At 43.7% G+C, this 23,977-nt stretch overlaps 1 protein-coding gene across 5 annotated transcripts in view; it reads left to right on the top strand.

Moving 5' to 3' along the window:
• Nucleotides 1-23,977, top strand: part of CCDC171 (coiled-coil domain containing 171) — a 304,988-nt gene that overhangs the window by 42,001 nt on the left and 239,010 nt on the right. For 4 of the 5 annotated variants that reach the window (XM_019555118.1, XM_019555120.1, XM_019555115.1 and 1 more), the window contains one exon: nt 4,722-4,868. The exons of the other annotated variant lie outside the window; for it this stretch is intronic. In XM_019555118.1, coding sequence (XP_019410663.1) covers nt 4,722-4,868 — 147 coding nt within the window. The remainder of the gene's footprint in view (nt 1-4,721; nt 4,869-23,977) is intronic. 5 annotated transcript variants of the gene reach the window in all.

The following is a 23,977-nucleotide window of genomic DNA, read 5'->3' as shown; positions in this document are numbered from 1 at the left end:
CTTCTGGTACTAGTTACAGGAAAGAACTTTTAGCAGTCCACCAAACCAAAGCTATTCTTTCTGGAACCATTGGGAATGCTTGGTTAACTGTGTGCATTAGGGATATCGGGTTTGTTAATTGAATAGTCTTTCTTACCTGTGTTTTTGGGGTTCTACAACTATAATTGTCGAACTGCTCAGTTCTTATAGATAGATAGACTAATAATGATACTTTAAATACTATTAAATGTAAATTATTTATAGTTTAAATGGACGATTTTATAAAATAGTTAATTTTTTTTAACAGAAATATAGTCTTCTTCAACTCTTCATAAGCTTGAAAAATTTACCAAAGTATGAAGGTGACTTATGAATATGATTTAATGAATTCCTGGGCAAACACTTTTTTTTTCTTTCTAACTAACTGCAAGAATTTAGAAAAAGCGCATACCATTTTTACCCATAAATATGAGAGATTCAACTCCCCTCCACCCCCCAATCAGCATGGGTGGGGGGAAGCTCATTGTCTTACATTTGCATACAAGGAAGACTCATTAAAGGTATTATCTATAATTAACTGCTGCCAAAAGCAACATGTGCTCAGTAATGGAAACTGATTATGAAGATGATTTAATGCAGCCAACAGTGAATGTGACTATAAAACACATGGCCCATATTGGGCAAATGTACTGATGAGAAGAGAACCTTTTTTTTTGGCGTGGGCCTTAAAAAAAACCAAGAACAAAATGAAACAAACAAAAACAAAAAACAACCCCCCAAACGGGCAGTTGCTTCCTCTGCAGGTAATGAGCCTGGGCCTGGAGGTACTGCGATACCAGGCTGGTACTTGGCTACCAGAACCAGCTCTGACACCCTCCCTTTGTGGCAAAAATGATGATGGGAACCTTTTTGTAACAAATAAATAAAAATTAAAAACACACCTGTATCACTCTACACTTACAAAGCTTCACATATTGAGCATCCTTGTTTTACCAGAATTTCATATTAACTAAACAACTATGTATCCAAAAACATAAAACTACATGTATTAAACCCTTTAACAATATATATCAACTTCCTACAAAATAACCCCCTTCCAGAACTCTTTCTTCATACAAAAACCCATGAAAACTATGACTTTAGTAACCATTTGAAACTCTCCTCCCCTCCCATCAGTCCTCTTTGTTGGTTTAGTGAACAAGTGTGTTCAGTCCTTTTCCTCTGCTTCATCTTTGCCTCTTCTTTGACCTTTTCCTTGTCCTGCTCTATGTAGAATTTCAATTCATGGAGCCCCAGCTTCAGGCACTCTCTTTCAGTGAAAGCCAACCCCTTAAAAAACTGGAAGTTTATAACTTTATATAAACTGGTTTAAAAACATGCTATCCTTAGTAACGTTTCCTTCAGTCCCCTTGGTATTAGTCTGTATAGTACCATCCCCCATGCTAACAACAGGCTTATTTTGATGACATTCAGAAAATCACGGACCCTTTCCCACACACCCTTTGCACTCCCAAAACATGTGTCCCATCACTTCTTCCCTGCACCTCTCCCCTGAGCATCTAGATGAGCTTGTTGAGCCACACTTGTGTTGTACCTCTCTCACTGGCAAGATAGTTCTTACAGCCATTTATGCTAGGTCAGCATATTTTCCTTTTAGTTGTTTACCTGACACCACTCCCCACACCTACTTCACTTGTCCTTCTGTCAAGTTTCCCACTGGTGCCATCCTATCTCTCTCTCTTACCACTTTCATCAATGTATTATGATCCTTCAGGATCTGTAGCTATACCTCCCTATTTTATATCTGCATGAAACCTTCCATCCTACTGTAATGAATTGGTTGTTGCCACCCCGTAGACTCTTCAAAGAGCTTTGATATGCTCCTCATTTCCTTAAATCTGCAGTTGCATGAAGTCAGCTGATATATGCTGCTTTCCCTTCTCCCCCTGTTACCACCTTGTATGCTGTGCTTACGTATTTCATATAGACGAACAATCCTCAAGTCTGATGGCCCCCATTCCCTGCCTTCCCCCCATCTCACTTGCTTTCTATAGCTCAGCTCTAACCAGCTTTTCTTTTTTGGCATTCCAGAAGAACACGCACTTTTTCCAGAAGACCTTTGTACTTTTTGCTATCTTCCATCATATCAGTGGGAATACAATTCCCATATAGAGAATAATTGGCAGTAGCACAGCCTTAACCACCATCACTTCTCTGTTAAAGAACAGCAGCTTTTAGGACCATAACCAAAGTATTTGCTGTATCCTTGCTGTGACCCTTTCCCATGTTGTAAGCATTACCTTTCCCTTTGGCATCCATCAGGATCCCTAGCACTTTGATTTCTCTGTCATTTGAAGGCCCAACTTCTACAAGTTCCTCACTTCCATTATGGTGCTTTTCAATCTAGTTGGTTTAGTCCCTGTTGCTTCTCCATACTTTGGTGTATGCTTTGGCACCTTTTTCTTTTAAAGTCTCACTCCTAACTACTACATGACTATCATCCATGTATAATACACATTTTGCCTTTCCTCCTCCCAGTGTCATTACTCCACTTAGGACTTTAGATTCTAATTATTGAAGGGGTGTCTTATATTCAGGGTTGTCATATATTCAAATAAACACACATACTGATTGTATAGGGACTTATTAAATAAATTTTAGATCATTGCTAACTTTATTCTTTATTAAATATGTAGAGGGGTATTCAAAAAAGACAGAAATGCCTTACAATTTTTCTGTCTCTACTGAAGCAGGATATTGATTCGATGATGCACCTTTTTACTGTTTTTAAAGGCCATTTAACCAGAAGAAGAGTTGGAATAGAGTTCATAAACCAAATTCTCTCTTGCTCCAGGTGGGTCTTTTAGTGCAGGAGGTGAGGACGTTGGAGTATCCTGTTAGGAAAGCTGGTTATAATTTCATTCTGCTCAGTAGCTTAGGGCAGTTAGCTATGAAATGGGAAGAGCCTTTCATCCTAATGATTCCCCTTGTCTATCTTGTCCAGGCAACTCCTATATAGAGAAAGTATCTCTTTTTTTGTTACCTGGTCACAATTGTAAAGGTGGACAAATGATGTGAGAGCAAGCTCAGTAAGTTTTATGAGGAAGCTTTTCAAGTGCAGCTGGCAATCTAACATGAAACTGAGGAATAAGAAAAACCCTAATTAAAAGGATGGTTTTTGAAAAACAGCACATTTTTAATAGAATAACATTGGAAAGTAAGGAAGTTGATCAAGAGAAGAAATTCTTATCTGTAGAATCTTTAATACAGTGAGCAACAAACTTATGCTTGTATGAAGCTAGCCAATATATGTCTTCCCTCTTAAGTTGCAGGGTGTTTTGAGAGAAAAAATGCATAGTGAATGAAAGGGTGAGCAGCTAGCTGCCTTGGCATGTGACTTGTACCTTTCTTGCAGTTTGTGAACCCGCATCCTTCCGTTTTCCTTAAATTTTGCTTTTGAAAGCTAAATAAAACTAAACTCCAGTATTTTTCTCATTCATATTGGTTTGTCTTGTCTTGTCACAGGGTCAGAAATACTCAGCTCAATACACTTATTTTGGTTGTGCATTTGGTGCCTTTTTTGATATTTGACTAAAATAGACTTGCTTCAACATCCCTAATTCGTTTCTTCCCCCAGTTTGCTGCATCTCTTTCTATACAACCAGATAAGTTTCTCACATTTGCATTTGTGTTCTTGGGGTAAAAAGGGCAACAGTTACATATGCTGTATGCTGGGAGGAAAGCAGAGAAGGGGATACCTTTTCAGGTACTTCATAGAGCCTGCTGATTTGAAGAGAAATTCTGTGAACTGAGAGCAGTGTTGAAGCTTCCTGTACTAGTGGAAAAGCTCATGACAGTGGTGGGAGAGCATCAGCTTGGAAAAGTGCAAAAGTGAGGGAGCTCTGTATAGTTGTGCTGACAGGCGGAGACCAATTTTTGTCTTCCAGAGTTTGACTTTTGATTGTAACCCATTGCAATGCATTCTTGACCCCTGTATGAGCTTGTGACCTGAAGATAAAATAGTGATATTAGGAAAATGTTTTAAGCATATTTTAAAATAGACCCGACTCAGAACTGAATCTTTGGACAAATAAGCTCATCAGTCTTTCTTGCAGAGGAACTGTATGCGCTTGCACTACTTTTAGAAATTAATAACAGAGTTTTTTGTACAAGCCAGTAAAACTACAGCAATATATAAATGCCCATTTTAGGTAGAATAATAAAGCAGTGTATTGTGTGCGCTTTTAAATCTAATGTGCAAAATAAGATTTTTTTAAAAACTGATTTGTAATCTATCACAGTCATTTATCTCAACAATTGCTTGCAGAACTGAAACCGAGATCCAGAAAATATAGTCTCACAAGGGTTTTCTGGTGTGAACTTAGGTACTGAATGATGTCCCCATTTTAAGTGCTAGGAAGCTGAAGGAAAATGGCATTTTTACTTCCACTCTTGAAGGTTAAAAGTGTGATTGCCTTTTGAAAAGTCACTTGGAAAATGGTACTCCCTTACTTCACACATCATGCTTTTAGTGTATACTCTGAATTGGATTTCCTCTTTTCATTGTCAAATTGTTAGTTTCATTTTACAGAAGTTTGGGAGACTGAGAGGTTGCATGTGGAGACTACAGCTGGTAGAATTTGGAAGAGAATCTGTTTCAATTTCTACTCCCTACAGTATTACCTTTTCAACTCTGCTTACTGACATAAAATATTATGGTAAACCTTGGGCTTTTTTTCCAGGAGCAAAATAATGCACTACAGAATATGTGCAAGAAAATAAAAGACCTAGAATTGGAACATAATGACTGCCCTGAGATCCTGCGGCGACAAGCCAGTGAGCTTGAATACAGTGCAGAACGAGAGGAGAAACTTAAAAAAGAACTTGAGGTAGGTACGTCTTATCTCTTTATATCAATGAAGACAAATCATACTGAATACCTTGAATATCCTTGTTAATCCTGAGATTCTGTGCTGGAGCAGTTTCTCCAGTTAACTTCTGTTTTGGAGGGATGTTGTCTTGAGTGCAGTGAAATTTTTATGTTCAACTTTAAATAACACAGAATATTTTTGTTAAATGAACTATACTAGTTTTGTAAACCAGCAGGACTAACTTTGGGTATTTGGAGGCTTGTCTATAGTGAGACTGGAGTGGAACACAGGTGGAAAATGGTTTGAAGGGGGTACAGGCGCATGCACCAATTCATAAATTAACATCTTTGTGCTTTTAGAAAATTGCAGCTTGTTTCATCTGTGCCCATAGTCTTCTAATGTGCAGGGTATTTTACTGCCATTGGCACCAGTATAGTCCTACAAGCAATCAATGAAACTTTACTGAATGAAGTAATTCTAGTGGTACTGTGCCAGACAACTGATTTATGAGAATTTAGAAAGGAGAAATGAGGTGCTGGCAGGGCTAGAGAGCTTTAGGGAAATAAAGGCTTCAGGCTTTGAACTTTTTCCTGGCTTGGATGGTGAAGAAGCAGCAGCAGAGATTCAGCAGAAAGACCAGCTTGGACAAAGTAGTCTCTCTCATCTTCTTTCTTCTGAATCCAGTGACTATCTGAGATCCTTCAGCTGCTTCTTCAATAACAGTTAACTTAAAGTTCTACAAACCCATAATTTGTATAGAATGATATTCTAGCTTTACCAGATAACTAAAAATTAGAGCTATTGCTATATTAAATTAGTTAAATTATTTAGCTTTTTATAGTTCTCTTTTCAACCATTTGAGAAAAGTTCTTTTTTTAACCAGAACAGGTGAGCAGAATTATGAAGAAAGAAATTGGAGATAAAATTGTGACAGTATTATTAGATTTTAAGAAGTATTACCCTTTTACATAGACATTATAGTAGGATATGGGGAATGATCTGTTTGATTGCATAACTTTCTATTGTAAAGTGTGGTCATAGGTTCTTCAGAAGAGCTTACTGATTCACTCTGTGGCCTCAGGTGTATCTCTGTTTTTTTGTTTATAAAATGAAAATAATAATGTTTCCATCTCACTGTGGAAATGAATTTACTAATATTGGAGACACCAGGATTTTTTTATTTTTTTTTTTAAGGTCATTCTAGAAATGACAGGTTTCATGTGGACAGTCCTGTATTTGTATGCTTTAAAGGTATACTATGCAAGGCAGTAGCCAGTAGTTGAACAATAAGGATTAAAAATTCACCAGGCACTACCTGTACTGCACATTGCATGAATGAAGCAGAGTTCTGGTGGAAGAGGCAGAACATGATTCTGTCATTAAAGACTATGTCAGAACATACATGGGAGTGAAATCAACATTGCACAAGCAATATAGATTTGGGCACTTCTTAACTATGGATTGATTGAATCTGATCCTGTATGTTTTTAACAGATTGGTTGGGATTTTCATTGTCATTCTGTGTGTGTATATAAAAAAAATAAAAATATTTATACATTTCAAAATGAGGTGAGGCAGGTCAGTTTGCTAAAGATTTAGCCTGACTTTAGTGTTTTACATTCTATCAGTATAAATCTTATTTCATGGGGCAGTGGGCCTTTTCTCTTTTGAATTTCCAACCCACCTGTTTAATCAAACCCAATTTTCAAATGAGCACCTGTCAACATAGTTGTATCCCTGCCTCCCCCCATTCCTTCTTGTTTCACTCGCTTCCATCCTCAGAGATAGAGAAGGGACCAGCCTGTACGAGAGCTTGTGCCCTCTGCCCAGAAGTAGTTTTTAACGGCACAAGCAAGTGTTTGGTTTTAGTTGGTGATGCAAAGAAAGAAGAGTGCAAGTGGGCAAGAGGACCTTTTGCTGTTTTAATTTGCTTATCATTGAACTAGGTGATTTGAGCATGAGCTCCTAAAATACCTTCTTTATATTTATATCTCTAACTACTACCCAGACCTATTGCCCTATGTATAAATAAATCCAAAGTATAGGTAATATGAAATCTTGCCTTGATAGTTCTTCTCCGCGTGAGAAGTTAAGTAGCTGGTCAGATTTATCAAATTAGGGTGTGTGTTTATTAAGTGAATGGCTCTAAACCTTTCCATGTCCAACAATTTATTGGCATAATTAACAAAAAAAAAAAAATCTCTTGTTTACTGCTCAGGATGAGCACATCAATTCCTCTGAAGCTCTCAAAGCAAATATTAGTTAATTACAGTGCATAACACTGAAAGGTAGGTAAGAATATTTTGATTTGTAGATAGATGGGGGAAGGGGAAACATGGACATGAGAGAAAATTTCTTCCCTATAGATAACAGAATCCCTACACCCAATCTACTGTTCTTCTAAATCACCTGCTCTCAGCACTAGGCTATTTCGTTTCATGAACTGCCAAATAACTTGTCATTACATACTGAACATTACTACTCACAATATGAATCTCTAATTTTCTTTCCTCAGTAGTTATTTGAATGCATATTATGCTGCAGTGGGTTAGATCAGGGTTCTCAATCCCTGGGCTGCAGCGGGTTGGCTGCTGGGCTAGAAATGGCTGTGGACTGGCAAACCATGGCCCCCCAGAGCTGGGTGTAGAGGCCGCAGCTCCTTTTGCAAGGCCCATGGCAGGGCAGGGTTTGGCTCACCTGCCCCCCCGGCCGAGGGGGTGGGTGTATCCTTTGTGTTCCGGCTAGAAGTCAGGGCTGTGTTTTGCTGGGCTGCAGCATAAAACACTTTGGGAACCCTTGGGTTAGATAGTTGTTTATGCAGTTTCAAGAGTTCTGAACTAGATGGCAGGTTTGCTTCTTATCTAGGCTTACTTGTCCTAAGCAAATCTTCTGTGAGGCTTTAAAGAGCAGAACTGACCTGTCCATCCCTGGATAAGTACTCCATTTACTTGAATACAACATGAGGTTTTTTCCCCTCTCAATCAGCATGGAGGAAATCTTGTGTTTAATTTTGCATACAAAGCAGAAGGGAAGGGCAGGTAGGTGCTGCAGCTCTGACTCTGGCCCTGAGCCTAGGTTGTGACCAGTCAGACCCACAGCAGTGGGAGGACAGAGGGTAAGAGTAGGCCTATTCCTCCTAGTCCAAGGGTAAGCAATTATTTTGGGTGGAGGGCCGCTTACAGAGTTTTGACAAGCTGTCAAGGGCTGTATGGGTAGCCCTGCCCCTTGACAGGTGCCCTATCCCCCGATTGCCATTTTGTGACTGGAAGTCCCTCTCCCTAGCCCCAACCTTTGCCACCAGAAGTTTCTTCCATTGCCCCCAGAAGTACTCCTTTCAGCAAGGGGTTTTGCCATCTCAGAACCAGAAAAATACCAAATTATATTCTAAAAATCAAACATGTACAACATTCATTAATTTGATTTAAAAAAATCTTTATCGTGATTTACATGCGTTTGTGTAATGTACGTAGAGGTGATTGCACAATAGCTTAAAATGAAGTCTTACTCTTGTATATTGTGGAGGTGGGGAGTGGGTATAGGCTTGGAGTACAGGGCTGTGAGCGCAGGTGTGGGGTGAGGGAGCATGTGGATGGATGTGTGGGGTGTGGGTGGTTATGAGGTTTGTGAGTGGGTGGGGGGGTCTGCATGTATGGCAGTGTGAGGGGGGATGTAGGTTCATGGGTATGGTGGGGTGTACGTTTAGGACTTGCCCTATGAACACACACACACACTTTCTCTCTCTGTCCCTCATTGTGCATACACACACAGGGTACCAGTGCAGGGCCAGTGTTCCCACAGTCCAGTGATGCAGCTGGGGGCCACGTGGTGCTGGAGCAGCTTGCAGGCAGGCAGGCAAGCAAGCGGTGGCAGACAGAGGCTTCTGGTTGAGGTGCGAGGCCAGGCTGGCCTTGCAGCTGGGTCCTGCTGGCTTTCCTTGGGTCCTACTGCCCCTGGCTCCTGTAATTTGACAGGCAGCTGGGAGCAGATAAATACAAATTTTCTAAATTTTTAGGGACCCTGCTAGCCAGATAGAATGGCTTGGCAGTCTGGATGCGACCTGTATTTTGCCTGCCCCTGCTTTCCCTGCTGTAGCAGTGTGGGAGGGATGGATTTAAAGGCAGCTGTAACAAGTGGGAATCCTGGGGCCGGTTTGAACATTGGCCCACCCACTTGTTTCAGAGCAAACCGCCTGCCTACTTCACTTGCCACACCTTTGGTATCAATTGAGATAGTAATGCGAGAGGCTGCCCTTTTACTTGCCTGGATGCCAAGGCCTTGTATACATGGCTCCAACCTCTCCTATACTGTGTCCCATGCCTTGCAGATGGTATCTATGGTCTAACACCTGCCCTATAACTTGTCTGGCCTAACACCTGGCCACTCAGTCTGGGTTCCCATCCCTTCCCAGTTCCTTGGGATCCCAGCCTGGCTCCACTCAGGGCTTCTAGCCTGGTTTGGGACCCTCATAGTCCCCTTATGACCCACACTGGGCCTCAATCCTCATATGCCCAACACGGGGCTTCTCAGTATCTCCATGCTAATCCCCTGTGCCTGACACTGGACCTCAAGAATTCCCTTACCCCTTGCCCGAGAAGCCTCACATTTAGCTCTGTTGACTTGGGGCCCCATCCCACTGGGGTCTCGCATCCAACTCCTTAATGCCACTCGGGTCTCACAGTGGGCCTGGAAGTTGCCTCGGGTCCCTTTGTGACCTGGGCCCTGCCTCAGGACTCTGTGAGCCTGGGCTTCTGCTTTGTTCTTAGGGGTGTGCTCCCCTAGCCTTTCCCCTCCATGAAGTCACCAGCAAGGCAGCAGGGACTAAGGCTTCCTGGTGCCCCATATTCACCCTTCACTGGGGAGGCACAGGTATGGCATTTCCTGGAGATTGCCCCACCATACCATTCAGCCCCAGCAGGGTATAGTTTTAGGTCACGCCCCAGGACCAGGAGCCTTCAGCCATCCCCATAGCTCTTACCCTGTACCTCCAAGATGGTGTGAACAGCAGCTCCATCCAAGTGGTAGTCTTTTCCTGGCTGTTGGCAGCAAACTGCTGGTTTTACTGCTCAGGGCCTGCTTTTATTGCAAACAGCTGGGTCCTGTTCCTTAATCAGGCAATTGTGCCTGATTAGGAGTGTAGACAGCTGCAGCCTGCTTGGCTCTTTGCTCATGCCCCTTTGAGTAACAGAGCACAAGTTGTGCTGTATTACAGCAACCCTCCAATAATTAGATTCAATACTTGAAAAGCTGTAACAAATGTATACATTTATACATTCCAAATATAGGATCTAATTTTTGGAGCCTCATCTTAAATTCAGGGTCAATTTAGATTCAAGTAAATATGGTAGTTTTGAGTCCTCCTCTAGGAGCAAAAACCAGATGAAACACCTTCTAAACAGCAGTAGCAGTCTGCTGCCTCTTCCTCAACTAGGGACCTTGCTGGCCTCAAGAATTAAAATGTGTGGACTACTCTAAGATCTGGACTGATTTAAATGCATGGTGCAGAGGTAAAGAAAAAATATAAACCAAACAACTCTTCCCAAATCTTGGAGTATGTGCTGCGTAGGCTAGCTTTTGGGTCTGTCAGTAAATTTTGCTCAAAAGACAATCTTCTGTCTGCTGGGACTTTAATCTTGCCCACATATTGAAAACTTCCCACAGGCAGCATTGCTTGTGAATTCTCAAGAAATTTGGATTGACCTTGATTGATCTCTCTTCAGTTTCACTGTTCCTACTTTCTTAACAAATAATAGGGGTGCACTGATAGAGATTTTGGGGGTCGATACTGCTAGCTGATTTTTAAAGAGGCATATCTGCTAACACCGATCTGATTTCTGATATAGCATGGAGAGCTGCATGGAGCTGGTAAATCTGTTCTGGTGGACGGGAAGGGGGGATGGAAGTCATGGGGGGGTCAGATCAAGGTCCCCGCGGTGAGAGAGGGAGTTGAGTGAAGTTGGGCCTGGGGCAGGCGCTGCCCAGCTGGAGCGGGGTGGGGCATGGGATAGAGTCACTGCCCACCTAAGGGGGTGTGGGGAAGGGGGTGCAACTCTTGCTGCTGTGTGTACCCCAGGAGGGCATGGAGGATGTGTCCTTTAGATTTGCAAGGGACAGGATGGCTGCTGCTGTGGGCTAGGGATGGGGCCAGGGCTGAGCCATGCTCTTCCTGGCGGAGGCTGGGCCAGACTGTGCTTGGGGCAGGCAGTGGTGGCACTGGGAAGGGGCTACAGGTGGGGGCCTGCAGCCACCCAAAAATTCACCATAGCCCCCCTCCCAGTGCTGCCACTGTTTGCCCCAAGCACATTGTGGCCCCGCCCCTGCCGGGAAGAGCCCAGCACCTCCCCAGCCCACAGCGGGAGCTGCTCCACACTGCGCAGATCTGGGGGCATATGTCCTCCCCCCAGGCCTTCCCTCATGCCTTCCTGGAGTGTGCGCAGCAGTGGGAGCCGCGTCCCCTCTGCATGTCCCATGGATAAGCCATGGCTCCATCCCACACCAGCCCCAGCCCCAGCCCCACTCCCTTTCTCCCTCACCATGGGGGGCCTTCATCTGCCCCCCGCACCATGCCCCTTCCCTCTCCCCTCTCTATCTACCACAGCAGACTGCATGCAGCTCTCTGAGCTGCCAGGCTGTGCTCCTTGCTGCTTATGTGCTGCGCTGCAGCTGTGCGCATGCATGGGCCATTTATCAGCCAAATGACCAGCCACATGGGGCTGATTTCTGATGCAGTCAATTTTCTTTATTTTGGTGCTGATCTGGTATTGGACTGATGTATCGCTGCACCTCTGTCAAATAGGATTGTAGTGACCACTCGCATCCACACATGGAGGAGCTAAATATGAGACATAGTACATCTACAGTGATACTGTGATGTTTTGTCTTGACTTGGCTGTCTAACCAGAAATTATTTCCAGTCCTTTATTCTTTTCTAAACCTGTACATCTCAAGGAAATACTCTGACAGCTGTGGAACAGTCAAAGCTGTTGGGATCTACCCTGCTTCCATGCTGAGCCCTGGAACACTACCGAGTAGGGTACCCTACCCACTTGCTTCTTATCTATGCACACCATATTCTGGAAGTTAGGCAAGGTGAGTGTATTTAGAGCTGCTCTTAGGAGTTCATACTTAGTAGTTCACTCTTAGTAGCACACTAAGGCTGCTCTAAAGTGGTTGCACTGCTTAATAGTTGGGATTTGGTATCTGTGGAGTAGGAGTCCATGAGCAGAATGCTTTTCTCAGTGGTTCTTCTGGTCTCGGCATGGAGACAACGTGGACATCCCCGCAGTTTCCAGCTGTGATTCTTCTCGCTCCCACTTAAGGGCAAAAGGTGTTTAAAGCATTGATTGTTAGATGGTTAAAATATTGCGTTAGAGACATACAAAGTACAAAAGCAAAATCCTACAGGGCAGATCAAAGCTCGTCAAATAAGAGCACTGACTTATTGACCAATAAAGAAGGAATTTGTGTCCCACAAAGAAATCTGAAACAAGTCAGATACTTCAAGCTGCATCTACAAGCTTTGGCCAATATTGCCTTTAGTTGGAAGGTACCACATACTGTGATGCCTCAATAATCTTTCTAAAAACAAAGATTTTTAAGTAGTTCTGAAAGCCCCTCCTTGGGGTTTTATTGCTGTTAAGAGACCAACCTAGTAATTGTGAGCTGAGAAAAGACAGAAGAGTAAGGTATCAAATGGATTTTCTTTCTGAATATTCAGGCTGGCCTCTCAACTTAAAAGGTCAAAGTTTAGTTCAGTGAAAACATTAGGCTACTGTATCCTGTGGATTCCTTTAATCAAGGAAAACTAATTATTGACCATTACGAATTAAGATATTTTTTTCAGTCTCAGAAATATTCATGCTGAGTTGAACCTAGCTTTCTGCCGAAATGATTGTACCAGATCTATTCTTGCTTCCCCATCTTCTCAGCAGAATTAAAACTATTATGAGAATGGCATATGTGAGGTTTTGGGATTCAAATATCAAATTGTTTCTGTGATAGTTTGGAGGATGAGGATGGACTTAAAGGCCCAGGTTCTGTGTTGAGATCAGAGTATGGTTTACATCAATGGATAGATGTAACCATTTAGATCTTTTAGAATCAAGCCACCCCTTGAAAATCTCAGCTCTTAGTTTTCATTTGGTTTTTGACTACAGAATAGAGCAATTCTCCTGTTACAAAAAATTCAGACCACAACAGGTAAGAATGCATTTAACATTGTGAATTCCTTTTTGAAATCTCTGGGTTTATCTTTTGAATCATGTTCACACACCTAACAGCTGCAGCACACTGGTTGAGAATAACTGGTTATATGGTGCAAAATGTCAGTTGAATAGAATATTGCATTGTATTCCAGTTTGCAAAACAGTATTGATGAGGTCCCTCGCTAAGGAGCTAAGGTGCATAATTGCCATTTTTTACATTGTTTAACATTCACTTTCATGACCCTGGTGGTCATTTTTTGCCGCTAGGATTCTGTGGCTGCACAAAACAGTACTTATAAGCATGCACAGAAGCAGCTCAGTTTTGATGCTTCTGTTTTAGGACCTATATCATACCCTTTGGGCTTCACACATTAGGGGCTTCTCTGTCCATCTCACTTCTGGGGCTTAATCTGGCAGGCATTCTTGAAACATGACTATTGTATTAAACGCCTCACAAAACATTGCAGGGCACAGAATAGGGTAGGGTTACATCTCTACTCCCTTTTATCCGAAAGTTCAGTTGTTAGAGCGTTCATCCAGGCTGTTGGAGACTTGGTTTTAGATCTCAAGTTCCTTCTCTGCTTGAGGAGGTTCAACCTTGCATATCCCAAGTCTGTGGAGAAGGGCTCTTACTTTAAATTTAAACTGTGGGTGAGAGGAGACTGATGACCAGTGAGACCATTCCAGTCACAACTCCAAAGCTTTTTTAGGATACGCAGTAGCAAAGACTTACTTGTATCAATAAAGACAATGCTAATGTAGCCTTGGATTCAAGGGAGAAACAAGTCTGCTGGCCAGGCTTCTCTATTCCCTTGGGGGTTTGAGTTGGTTTGTTGAGTTTTGAAGAAGCCTGAGATCGTGTTTTCTAGTCTATGCCCAGTATTTATAGTCGGCTGGTTTTAATATTGTAATAAATTATTTCTGATTTGGTTTATTTAAATTTCTTTGTTTCACTGAAACTTTTAGAACTGGATTGAACCAGATATCTTGTAGACTTGGAAGGTTTGGGAAAGTAAAAGGGAGGGTGTCTTATCTCCTCTTCCCCGTTGTGGAGTGCTGTTTAACACTGACCTGATACCTCTTTACCCTAGTTTGTGGTCTTCTGTAAGAAGGCTGCATTTGAAGCCTTTTAACAAAAAAATCTATTATAGCAACATAACATTTAATACATTTGGTTATATCAATTACTACTTCTAATATTTTAAGATAAAACCATAGCAGTGGTGACATGTAGGGGGTGCACATGCACTCCCTGAGAGTGCTGATGCACCCCTTGACAGGCCATGCTCCCTGCTCAGGCGCCAGGCGGGCGGGAGTGTCAGTGCCTCCTCTGAGTGCTGGCCAAGGAATGGAAGTACCGCAGTTGCTTCTGGGAGCACCGCAGCATGATCAGCCGTGGGGGGATGTCCTCCCCCAGTCTGTGCAGTTGTCTCTGGGGGACCACTCCCCCTGTTGTTAACTGGTCACTGGGGGGGGCATGTGCCCCCCCGACTATGTCACCCATGAACCCTAATATAATGTATAAGCGATGCATAGAAAAGCACAGGGGGCATGTGCTCCCTCTGAGAGCACTGGTGCCCCCCTTTACAGCAAATGCTTTGACTGGTAGGGGGACACAGAGTGCCCACCCCTGAAATTGGCTCTACCATGCCACATGCGGCAGTGATGGCAGTTCCGCTGCCACCAGTGCACTCAGCCACTGACTGCTGGGGGCCCCCTGCCCCAGTTGTGCCCCACTGGTGCCCCCACAGACTCGGGAGATGCAAGTCACCCATGATGTATAGTTTCTTTTTTTATAATGCCTTTTTTCAGGTTTTGAGCTTTAATTATGCTTTGTTAAACATGTTGATAGCTTTCTTTACTTTGCTGGCCAAGCTAGTTGTTACATTGGCCGATGTTTACATTGCGGTTGCTCAGATACAGGTTTTGAGGCCTTATGCTTAGCCACACTTTTGCAACTTGTTATTACTACATAAATTAAGTTTAGGTATGACATACAGGCCCTAACTTCCAGACTGCTGGTATTCTGAGGAGGAGACAGTTTTGGTTCCTCCTTTTCAGGCTATTCTACATTGTGTAGAATATTTTAAATATTCACTGGGGCAAAATAAAACTGCCTCAGCAAGAGGGGTGGAGTTGGTCCACCTCAGAATACTACATAGCCTGCTGATTTAAGGCACTCTCTATGGGGAATGGAAGGTATATTTTTGAGCATCAGAAAGGAAAGGGACTTGAGAATTAAAGCTAGGTCTTTCACACCAGGGATAAATGCTTTAACCACTGGGCTACTGGATAAAAGAGTGGCATTAGCAAAAGCAGTTCTTTATCAAGGCTTTTTTGAAAGATAACACTGACCTGTCCTTGCTTTTTGTAAAGAAGGACACCTTCATGCAAGAGAGGATTTCAGGCTGAGTCCTGTGCAGCGGAAAATGCCTCTTTGCAACCTTGAATAAGGCCTAGTCAACTCCTGTTCTGCTAACAAAGCTGTGTGTGCTCACACTCTAAGCTCCTGTGTAGTGGTAGAGTTATTCCACCTCTGCTGAGCGGGATAAGGGTTCTGTTGCCATCCAACAGCCAGCAGAAGGTGCATGTAAGATGCTGCCCTGATGCACCTTGTATTCTGATGGCCAAACTGCTAGAAGGATCCAAGTGTCCATGTACTGTATTGTGGCAGCTGTCAGAACTTTTTGTCACTAGATCAGTTAAGCATAGATGTAACCTAAGGTATGGAGAGGAGTGGGATTTAAGACACTCTTGCCTTTTATATTGCCTTCAGCTGGTTTTAGGTAGTTCCCTGCTTAGCCTGTTGGTTGTTATGGATCTTCTTATTCAGGTACCTAACTTCTGGTGCATTGTGGAGGCAGGATGGACACCTGGCTGAGAACTGTGGATTACATTGGTTGTCAGGAAGTTGAAATGCTTTTTTAGTTTTGTGGACTTTTATACACACGGTTTCTCTCAGTTTGAAGCCCTTAAATATGGAAATACCCAATACTGCAGTCAGGCAGTTGAGCAAAACTGCATCTGTACTAGGACATGTACTCCTTATATTATGTTCAAAAAAAGCCTACGCAGCATTGCCTCTAACTAAATAAGTACATTGATACAAAATGTTTGTAGAAATCATACTAACATTTTATTGAACATATTCTTGTGAAGCTCCAACTGAACTGAGGGGAGGTTCTGCAGGTGCTGATTCATGCATAGCCCATTAACAGGCTATAAACCCCAACTTGCATTTCAGTAAAGAAACTGATGTAGTATGACCCCCCAAAGGGAAAAACATCTTGGATACGCATGACTAACCCTCTATTTCTATTCAGTGATTCTTTAGTCCACAGAAGTGACTGATATGTCTAAAAAGTGGATTATGATATTTCTGAAGGAAAAATGCAAAAGGGAATAGGTTGCTTTATAAAGGAGAGAGCCATTATGTACTTCTTTCTGTAATCTAGAACATTACCGTACCCAATACATGTAAAATGTAATGTTTCATTTTAAAACTGCAGTCAGTTTTGGCAGTAGCTTTATAAGCTGGTGTGTTTTTTGTTTTTTTGTTTTTTTTATAGAAAGCTGGCATTTAAATTGCACACCCACCCATCCACCCACACACACAGAGTTATAATTATTTTTAAAAAGCCATAAGGATTCACCTTGTTTGAAGATTGTACATAACTGTTCCTTTAGTGCCCTCTGCTGGATATAATAGATAACTTCATTAGGTAGAAGATAAAGCTCTTCTTGCTTTTACTTTTGTGCCTGAATGAATCAGATCCTGGAAGTGACTGAATCATTGTATGGAATATACTACTTAATGATAGGGTTTCTCATAAGAAGGGTTTTTTTTGGTGGGGGGTGGGGGTTAATTCTTGTATTGACTTGTTATGTTCTCAAAACCTTGATTTAGAGTGTGGTTCAAAATGTGGGGAGTCAGTCCTGTGGAATAAACCAACTTAGAGTTAATTATTGTGTAGGGAGTGTATTAAGTAAGACTTCCTGCTTCTGAAAGTATCATGGAGAATATGTTGAAAGTATAGTTCTTTTACAGCTCTTACCTGCCGGTTTAACTTTCAGGTTGCTACTGCTGTGACCTCTGAGTAGACCTGACTGGAGTTCTACTAAAGTCAAGTTCATGCCTTGATGGCCAAAACTGAAATGGAACACTTGATTTAGCCTTATTTCTATCCTAAGAAATACAATCTGCAATAGGTTTAGACAAGAATTAAGTTTTGGTCTCCTTGGAATTACACCATGGCTATATCCGGACAGCTTCACCACAGCTACATCTGGACCACCTTTTTTTTTTTTTTGCCTAGACAACAGTGGTGGGCATACATGTGGCTTTTACTTTGAAAAACAGTTGTAAATTCATAAATTTATCATAAAGATAATAATTTAGCAGTAGTCTGTGGTGTTTTTCACCTGTGATTTGCATTTTGGTTCAAAGCCAGTATATTGTTAATCTGTCTGAAATTATTTTAAATTAAAGTCGAATTTTATAAGGAAGCAGTAATTTTAAAAAAGTAGAATTGCAAGTCAGAATTCCTGTTTTCTCTTCTCAACACTGGCAAATGACCAACCTGGGACAATTCAGTTCACTTTTTGGCTTGGCCTACTCTGCTTATACATCTGTAAAATGTGTCATAGGACCACCTTTCCATTTCACAGCTTAAACTCATCTTGCTACATTGTACACAGAAATTTCGTAATCAGCTTATATACTGTTTTTCATGGGAATGAAAATTGTGATTTTAAACATGGCTCCATTTTTGCCTCTCCACTCGTCAGCAGCAAACAGCAGGGTTGATGGAGCCCCTCGGCTAATCAGTGGCGGGAGGCAAAAATGATGCCATGTTTAAAACCGCAGTTTTGCTTCCCTGCTGATCAGGAGCAAGCCACGATCAGGGCTCCTTCACCGATTGGTGTGGCGGGTGAGGGGACATGCAGAAGAACCTGCATGGTTAAAACGGCAGTACGGCCCACTTCTGCCATGAATTTGGTAGAGTCCTATTTGTTTACCATTACAATCTAGGTCAACTTTTGCTGGGCACACTAGGGTGAAGTGCCTGGACATATGCATTGGACCCGTTTATTTTGAAGTCAATGTTTTAGGTTTTAGACATGACAGGCATTGGTGGCATATTCTTGGGTCTCTACAGGACTCCTATTCATAAGTGAAACTCTACAGCCCCATTTTCCCAGGCTTTCAGGAGCAGTGATGTCCCACAGGAAGTCCTGGAAGATAGTCTCTTTCTCACAGTTCCCCCCTAGTGGCATGTCAATTTACAATGGCACTTTTCCAAGATGTGTTTATAGATGAAGCAAATAGACTCAGCAAAAGGTTTATTGTTAAGCACAGTTGCTTTGTTTTAGATACTGCAAGACGGGGAGTCCTACTGTACATTCTTCCCCAAACCTGAGCGGTCCTGACTTGTGCCAGTGTCCTTTCAAGATTCTAAGCCCCTGGGTTTTACCACATTTCTGCTTCTGGTTTCTTCTTCGAATCATGGAGTCTCTCTCTCTCATTCTCTGCTTTTCTGTGACCTGTGAATAGGTGTACTGGTTAAAACTAATCTGACAGCCAGAAAGGTTCCTGCTTGCATAGGAAATATGTTTCTTGTGATACCCTCAGTATTTTTAAAGGTCTTTACCAGTAGTGTTCAACTTTTTGGTCCTGTGGGCCAAATGTGTGGTACAGGGCTAGTCTGCAGGCTGGATTGAGCCCCATGCTCCAGGATTGGGCCCTGGGGCCCAGAACTGCCCTCTCCTTGCCTTGTGCACCAGTGTTGGGTACCAGGGACTTGGCATTGTTCTCCTGCTGGGATTAGGCCATGGGGGCCTTGGGCCATCCCCTCCTTCCCCTGCCTACTGGGGACTGATACCTCTTTCCCACCCTTGCTATGCTGAAATTGAGCCCTGGGGCCCGGCATCAGCCCTGCCCAGCTCTGTGTGCTGGGATTGGGGGCCTGATCCACCATTTGGCAGCAGGTACCAATTATCCAGACCTGTGGGGAGTCCTACAGACCAGATGACATAGTGCCATGGGCCAGATTTGGCCTGTGGGCTGGGAGTTGAGCATCCTTGGGCTATACCAAAAACATTCTTCTTGTTGTTTCTAGGGGAAGTTGTACTGCCTCAAACCATCTTTCTCTCAGGCAAAATGCAACAGACTGGTTTTCCGGAGCTTCCATTCGAATGGACATCCATCAGAGTGTAATACCAATCTTTTCCTCATTCTGTACCAGAATTTGAACCCCACTTGGAAATGCTGCTCAGAAAACAAAGGGAGTTTAGTATTTATGAACAGCATTCATAATCAGAGTTTATGAATTGTGCATAGACAGGCTTCCTAGTAACTGTCATTAACTTTTTCAATTCTTTCCTGCTATGAAAGAATACTTTCCAGTTTGACCTTTTTGTAAAATTGTTTTCTTATTATGGTTCTCTTATGCTAGCACTATTGTATTGAAATGTTGTAAAAATAATAGTGGAAAACTTTGTTTAAATTGGAATTTGTGTTTGTAATATGTTTCATAACCCCTTCCCTCTTTTTTTAACCAAACAATTTGTTTTGAAGCTGGACTTAGTTTATGGCGACTGTTTAAACTCCTTCAAGGGAAAACTGCAGTCCAGATGGCTTGTATTTGCTATTCTTAATGCTTTTTATTAGGCTGGCAATGTTCTGTTCTGAAAGCATCCTGTTATTAGATGTTCTTTAGTATCTTCCAGCAAGAAAAAGTTCTCTTACTCCACTACTTACTTGTAGTAGGCAACTCATTCATTCTAGACTAGATAGACAGGGGTGTCTGAAGAGTGACTGTCAAACACCTGGACTGAAATGAATTGTCTGTGAGGATGTAATATAGGAATATCTAAGCCTGGGGAGAAAGATAATGTTCTGGTGATTTATAAATTTTTCTTTGTAAATAAGGCAAAATGCCTGGGTGCAGATAAGTTTTGACCCTATGGTTTGTAGATTTTTGTGCTGTAGGTTTAGAAAGCTAGTCAGGACTTCTACATTCACCAGCTTCAGGGAATGCTCTTTACTTTTTTCTGTTGGTTTTTTTGATTGCTCGAAGTAGGCAAATACAAAGGAATAGGGTTCCATAAGAGAAATGACTGAAAAAAATTTCATGTTCAAATCATTGACATCTTTTATTGGATCGACTCTGAATTTGGTGTAATAGAAGATGCCCTAAGAAATCCATGCCTTTTGCATCCATTATGGTCCAAAATCATACCTTATCACTCGTGCACTATTGCTTCATCTCTGCCTGAAAGGTGAATGCATGGTAGCTTTATGCTTAAGGAAGATGAAAATAAATTATTTCAGTGTTTTGAGTCATCATACAGGGCTTAAATATTATGCATATTTTCTTCCTCTCTATTTTTTTTTTTTTTTTAGTCTTCTAACTGCACAGATTTTGAAAGTAGACCCTTGGCAGAGAGATGATTTGTAATGATATTTAATGTATTTGGCTGTATTCTGAAGAAGAAATATTAGAAGTAAAGTTATGAATGTTTGAAAATAGGAAACACCATTAACACTTAACCATAATGTGCTGCACATGTATACACAGATATTAATTTGTGAATTAAAATGCCCTATGGTTGTGGCTTTAAACTAACTAGGGTATCTGTTAAAAGAAGTCACTGTTCTGCTGCTCTCCACACAAAAGCATGCAGTGATCACAAACCAAGGGTGGTAGCTATAATAATGCTTTGAACCAAAATAATGTATGGAAATACTACATAGGTTTCACAGTACCATGATATAGGCTTGTCTATAGATACAAAAAATTATTCTCCTTGTCTCGATTGGAATCAAAGTATCCTAGATTAGGGAGCTGTAACCTTTTAGGAGTGGTAGGCCAAAAGAAGGAAGTTTGGTCTGAAGGTGAGCAACCACTTATTTCTCTTGTTTGCAACTTTTTCTTTTCTCCTCCCCTTCCCCTACCACCTTCCAGCTGCCAGTGCCCCTTAGGGTGGAAAGAGATATTACCTGGTGTCTCATATATGCCACCCAAAATTTTTATAGCAGCACAAATGGTTAGCAAATAGACATCGCTACCCTTTTGTTGCACCACAGCAAAGGAAAATCGGAGCATGACAATGGGCAATTATTTCAGCTGGTGGGCCACTTAACTAGTTTTGGTGACCTGTTGAGGGCTGCACACACAAAATCTTTCAGAAGATATTTTAACAAACGATAGATTAAAAAAATACTAAAAATCAAACATCTACTGTAACATATTTTAATTTTTTTTTTTTAAAAATGTCCTGATTCATGGTATTTTGAGTAGTGTATATAGGGGCAATAGCATAATAGCTCAAAATAAGGTCTTACTCTTGTATATAGTGTGTGTGTGGGGCAGAATGGCGGGGTGTGGGGGCAGGTGTCCATGTGTGTAGGATGCCATCCACAGGATGCAGCTTGGGGGTGAGGGCAGGGAGGTAAGGGTAGGGAGTTTATGCAGGAGAGCTTGCCTTGGCAGTGTAGGTGCAGACCACCCTCCCCTGCCCCATCTGGCCTGCAGCTGCCCCTGTGGTGCTCTGCATGGGTCCGAGCCCTGCCCGCTCCTGCCCATGCCTCACTCCTGCCTGCGGCTGCCAACGGCTTTGGCCCTGGCCCTGGCCCTGGCCCTGGCCAGTGCACACAGCTTCCTGGCGGGGTGGCTCTCAGTGCCTGGTGTGGCCTCCCTCCAGTGGCTCCTCCTCTTGCCCTTGCTGTGCTGCACTGGACAGCAGGTAGCACTAGGAAGTTGCAGCAGTGGCTGTTGGGGATGTGTGCTGGGTACTACATGCCTAGCCAGGTGGAGAAGATAGCTGGGTGGCTCCTGCAAGCTGGGGCAGGAACTGCCCTTGTCTGGCTGGGCATGTGATGCCCAGCACATGTTACCATGGATGCCACTGTCACTTCCCTGTGCTGTTTGCTGCCTGGAGCAGTGAAGGAGGAGCTGCTGGAGCAGGGGTGTGGGGTGGGCAGCTGAGCAGTACCTAGGTGGCTGCAGCTGCACCAGGAGCAGCCCCACCAGGAAGCTGTGCATGGTGGCTAAGACCAGGGCTGTTGTCAGGAGCAGGCGGCGCTTGATTCCATACAGAGTGCTGTGAGAGAAACTGTGGGCAAGATGCAATCGATTTGCAGGCATCCACCTGTGGGCCAGATCCAGTTAGTGGGCCATATTTTGCCCACCCCTGTAATGGACTCTACTGCTTTATTGCCGCCAGTGTCTATTACTTCTGGTGGAAGAATGCAAGCAGCCTGAGCTGCATGCAGTCTGCATGCAAGCACAGGGGTGGAACCCCTGGGGGATTCCCCCTGCCTTGCAACATGGGGTTCATATTGCAGCACAGATGATAGTGCTCCACCTAGGATGTCTATTTCCAGCCTTATTGCCAGTGCCACCAAATTGCTGTCAATGTCCCAGCTTCACTGGCTGGATGAAATTGTTTGGCTGGGTGAATCTGTCATATGAGCTGTAGGTTGCTTATCCCTGTCCCTGATCCAGATACTAAATCCCAGAGTCTGCATCCCATCCCTGTGTCTTAAATATCTCATCACAAAACAGTTCATATGAACTACAATTCATAGTATCCTGAGCTCTAAGTTTTGTAGCAGTAGTGGCAGGTGGGTTCAGCCTCCTGAGCGTATATAGGGGCAATACACTCCTGGGTTGTCAGGAAACACTCTGGAAGACTGGGCAGGAAGAAAAACCTGCCTGCTGCTGTTCCTGGCTGAACCCAGCTTCTATCACAGCCCAGCTGAAGCAGGCCAGAAGTGGCTTTGGGACTCCCCTAGTCCTCATGTCAGCTGGGGACTGTGGCAGCAGTAGGCAATGGAGAAGGGAGGTACTGGTGAGCTCAGAGAGAAAGGAATTCTTGCCTGCTCTGGGGATTTTTAAAAAATGTTCCCAGCTGCTTCTCATACACTGTAGTCCAAAAGGTGGGTACAAGCACGCCACAGTATCCGTCTGGAGTTGCCCATGGAAAAGACAAACACGTGCATGCACACGCGCACACGCGTGCACACACACACACACACACACACACACGTGTGTGTGTGTGTGTCTGTATCTATATAGATACGTATGTATCTATGTATGCCTCTGTATCTATATCTATATAGATACACAGCTGTACTAGTCAATTGCTTGTCAAATATGACGGGGTGGGGCGGGGAGCAGGCGGGGATGGAGCCCCATGTCTCCCCCCATCCGGGCCCACTCCTCCATTACTTCCTGCTGCTTGGGGTCTGGGGCTGCTCCCCCACTCCCCACTGCAGCTGCGGGGGGAGGGGAGGAGTAGGCCTGGGACCGATTTTAGGGGAGGACCGGGTCCAAGGGCAGGGAGAAACCATCTTGCCACGGCAGGGGGAGCAGAGGGGCCTGGCTGACCCAGTGGTGATGGAATGGGAGTAGTGGGCTTGGAGTTGATGGGGGGTGGGGGGGAAAGGAGTGAGCCTGGGCCCAAGCTGGGTGGGGGGGAGGAGGCTCACTCCTCTCCTCCCCCAGCTGCTACCACGTCAGGCTGCAGCAGCCCGGGCCCACTGCTTCCCCCTCCCCCCCTCCCATGTGTCAGGCTGGGGCCCACTCCTCCCCCCCCGTGCTGGACCCAGGCCCACTCCCCCTGCTCCTGCTGGGGGTCTGGGACTGCTTCCCCATTCCATGATGCGGCAGCAGGGGGAGGGCAGGAGTGTGCTTGGGCCCACTCCACCCTTCCTACTGCTGCAGCGGGCCCTGCAGGCAGCGATGACTGAAGGGGGGGAGGGGCAGGCAGAGGCCAGCACCGGTGGCCTCATTTTCCACCCCCCGTGCCGCTGCTACTGTTACCTCGTAGGAGCAAGAGGGGAGGAACCGAGGCCAGCTCCAGTGGCCTTGCCCCTCATCTCCGCTCCATGGTCGCCACCTGCAGGGAACTGTGCTGGCC

The sequence above is a fragment of the Crocodylus porosus genome, unplaced genomic scaffold (genome assembly GCF_001723895.1).
Source record: "Crocodylus porosus isolate Cpor-Errol unplaced genomic scaffold, CroPor_comp1, whole genome shotgun sequence".
Taxonomy (NCBI): domain Eukaryota; kingdom Metazoa; phylum Chordata; order Crocodylia; family Crocodylidae; genus Crocodylus; species Crocodylus porosus.
This window is presented reverse-complemented; position numbering and strand designations above follow the sequence as displayed.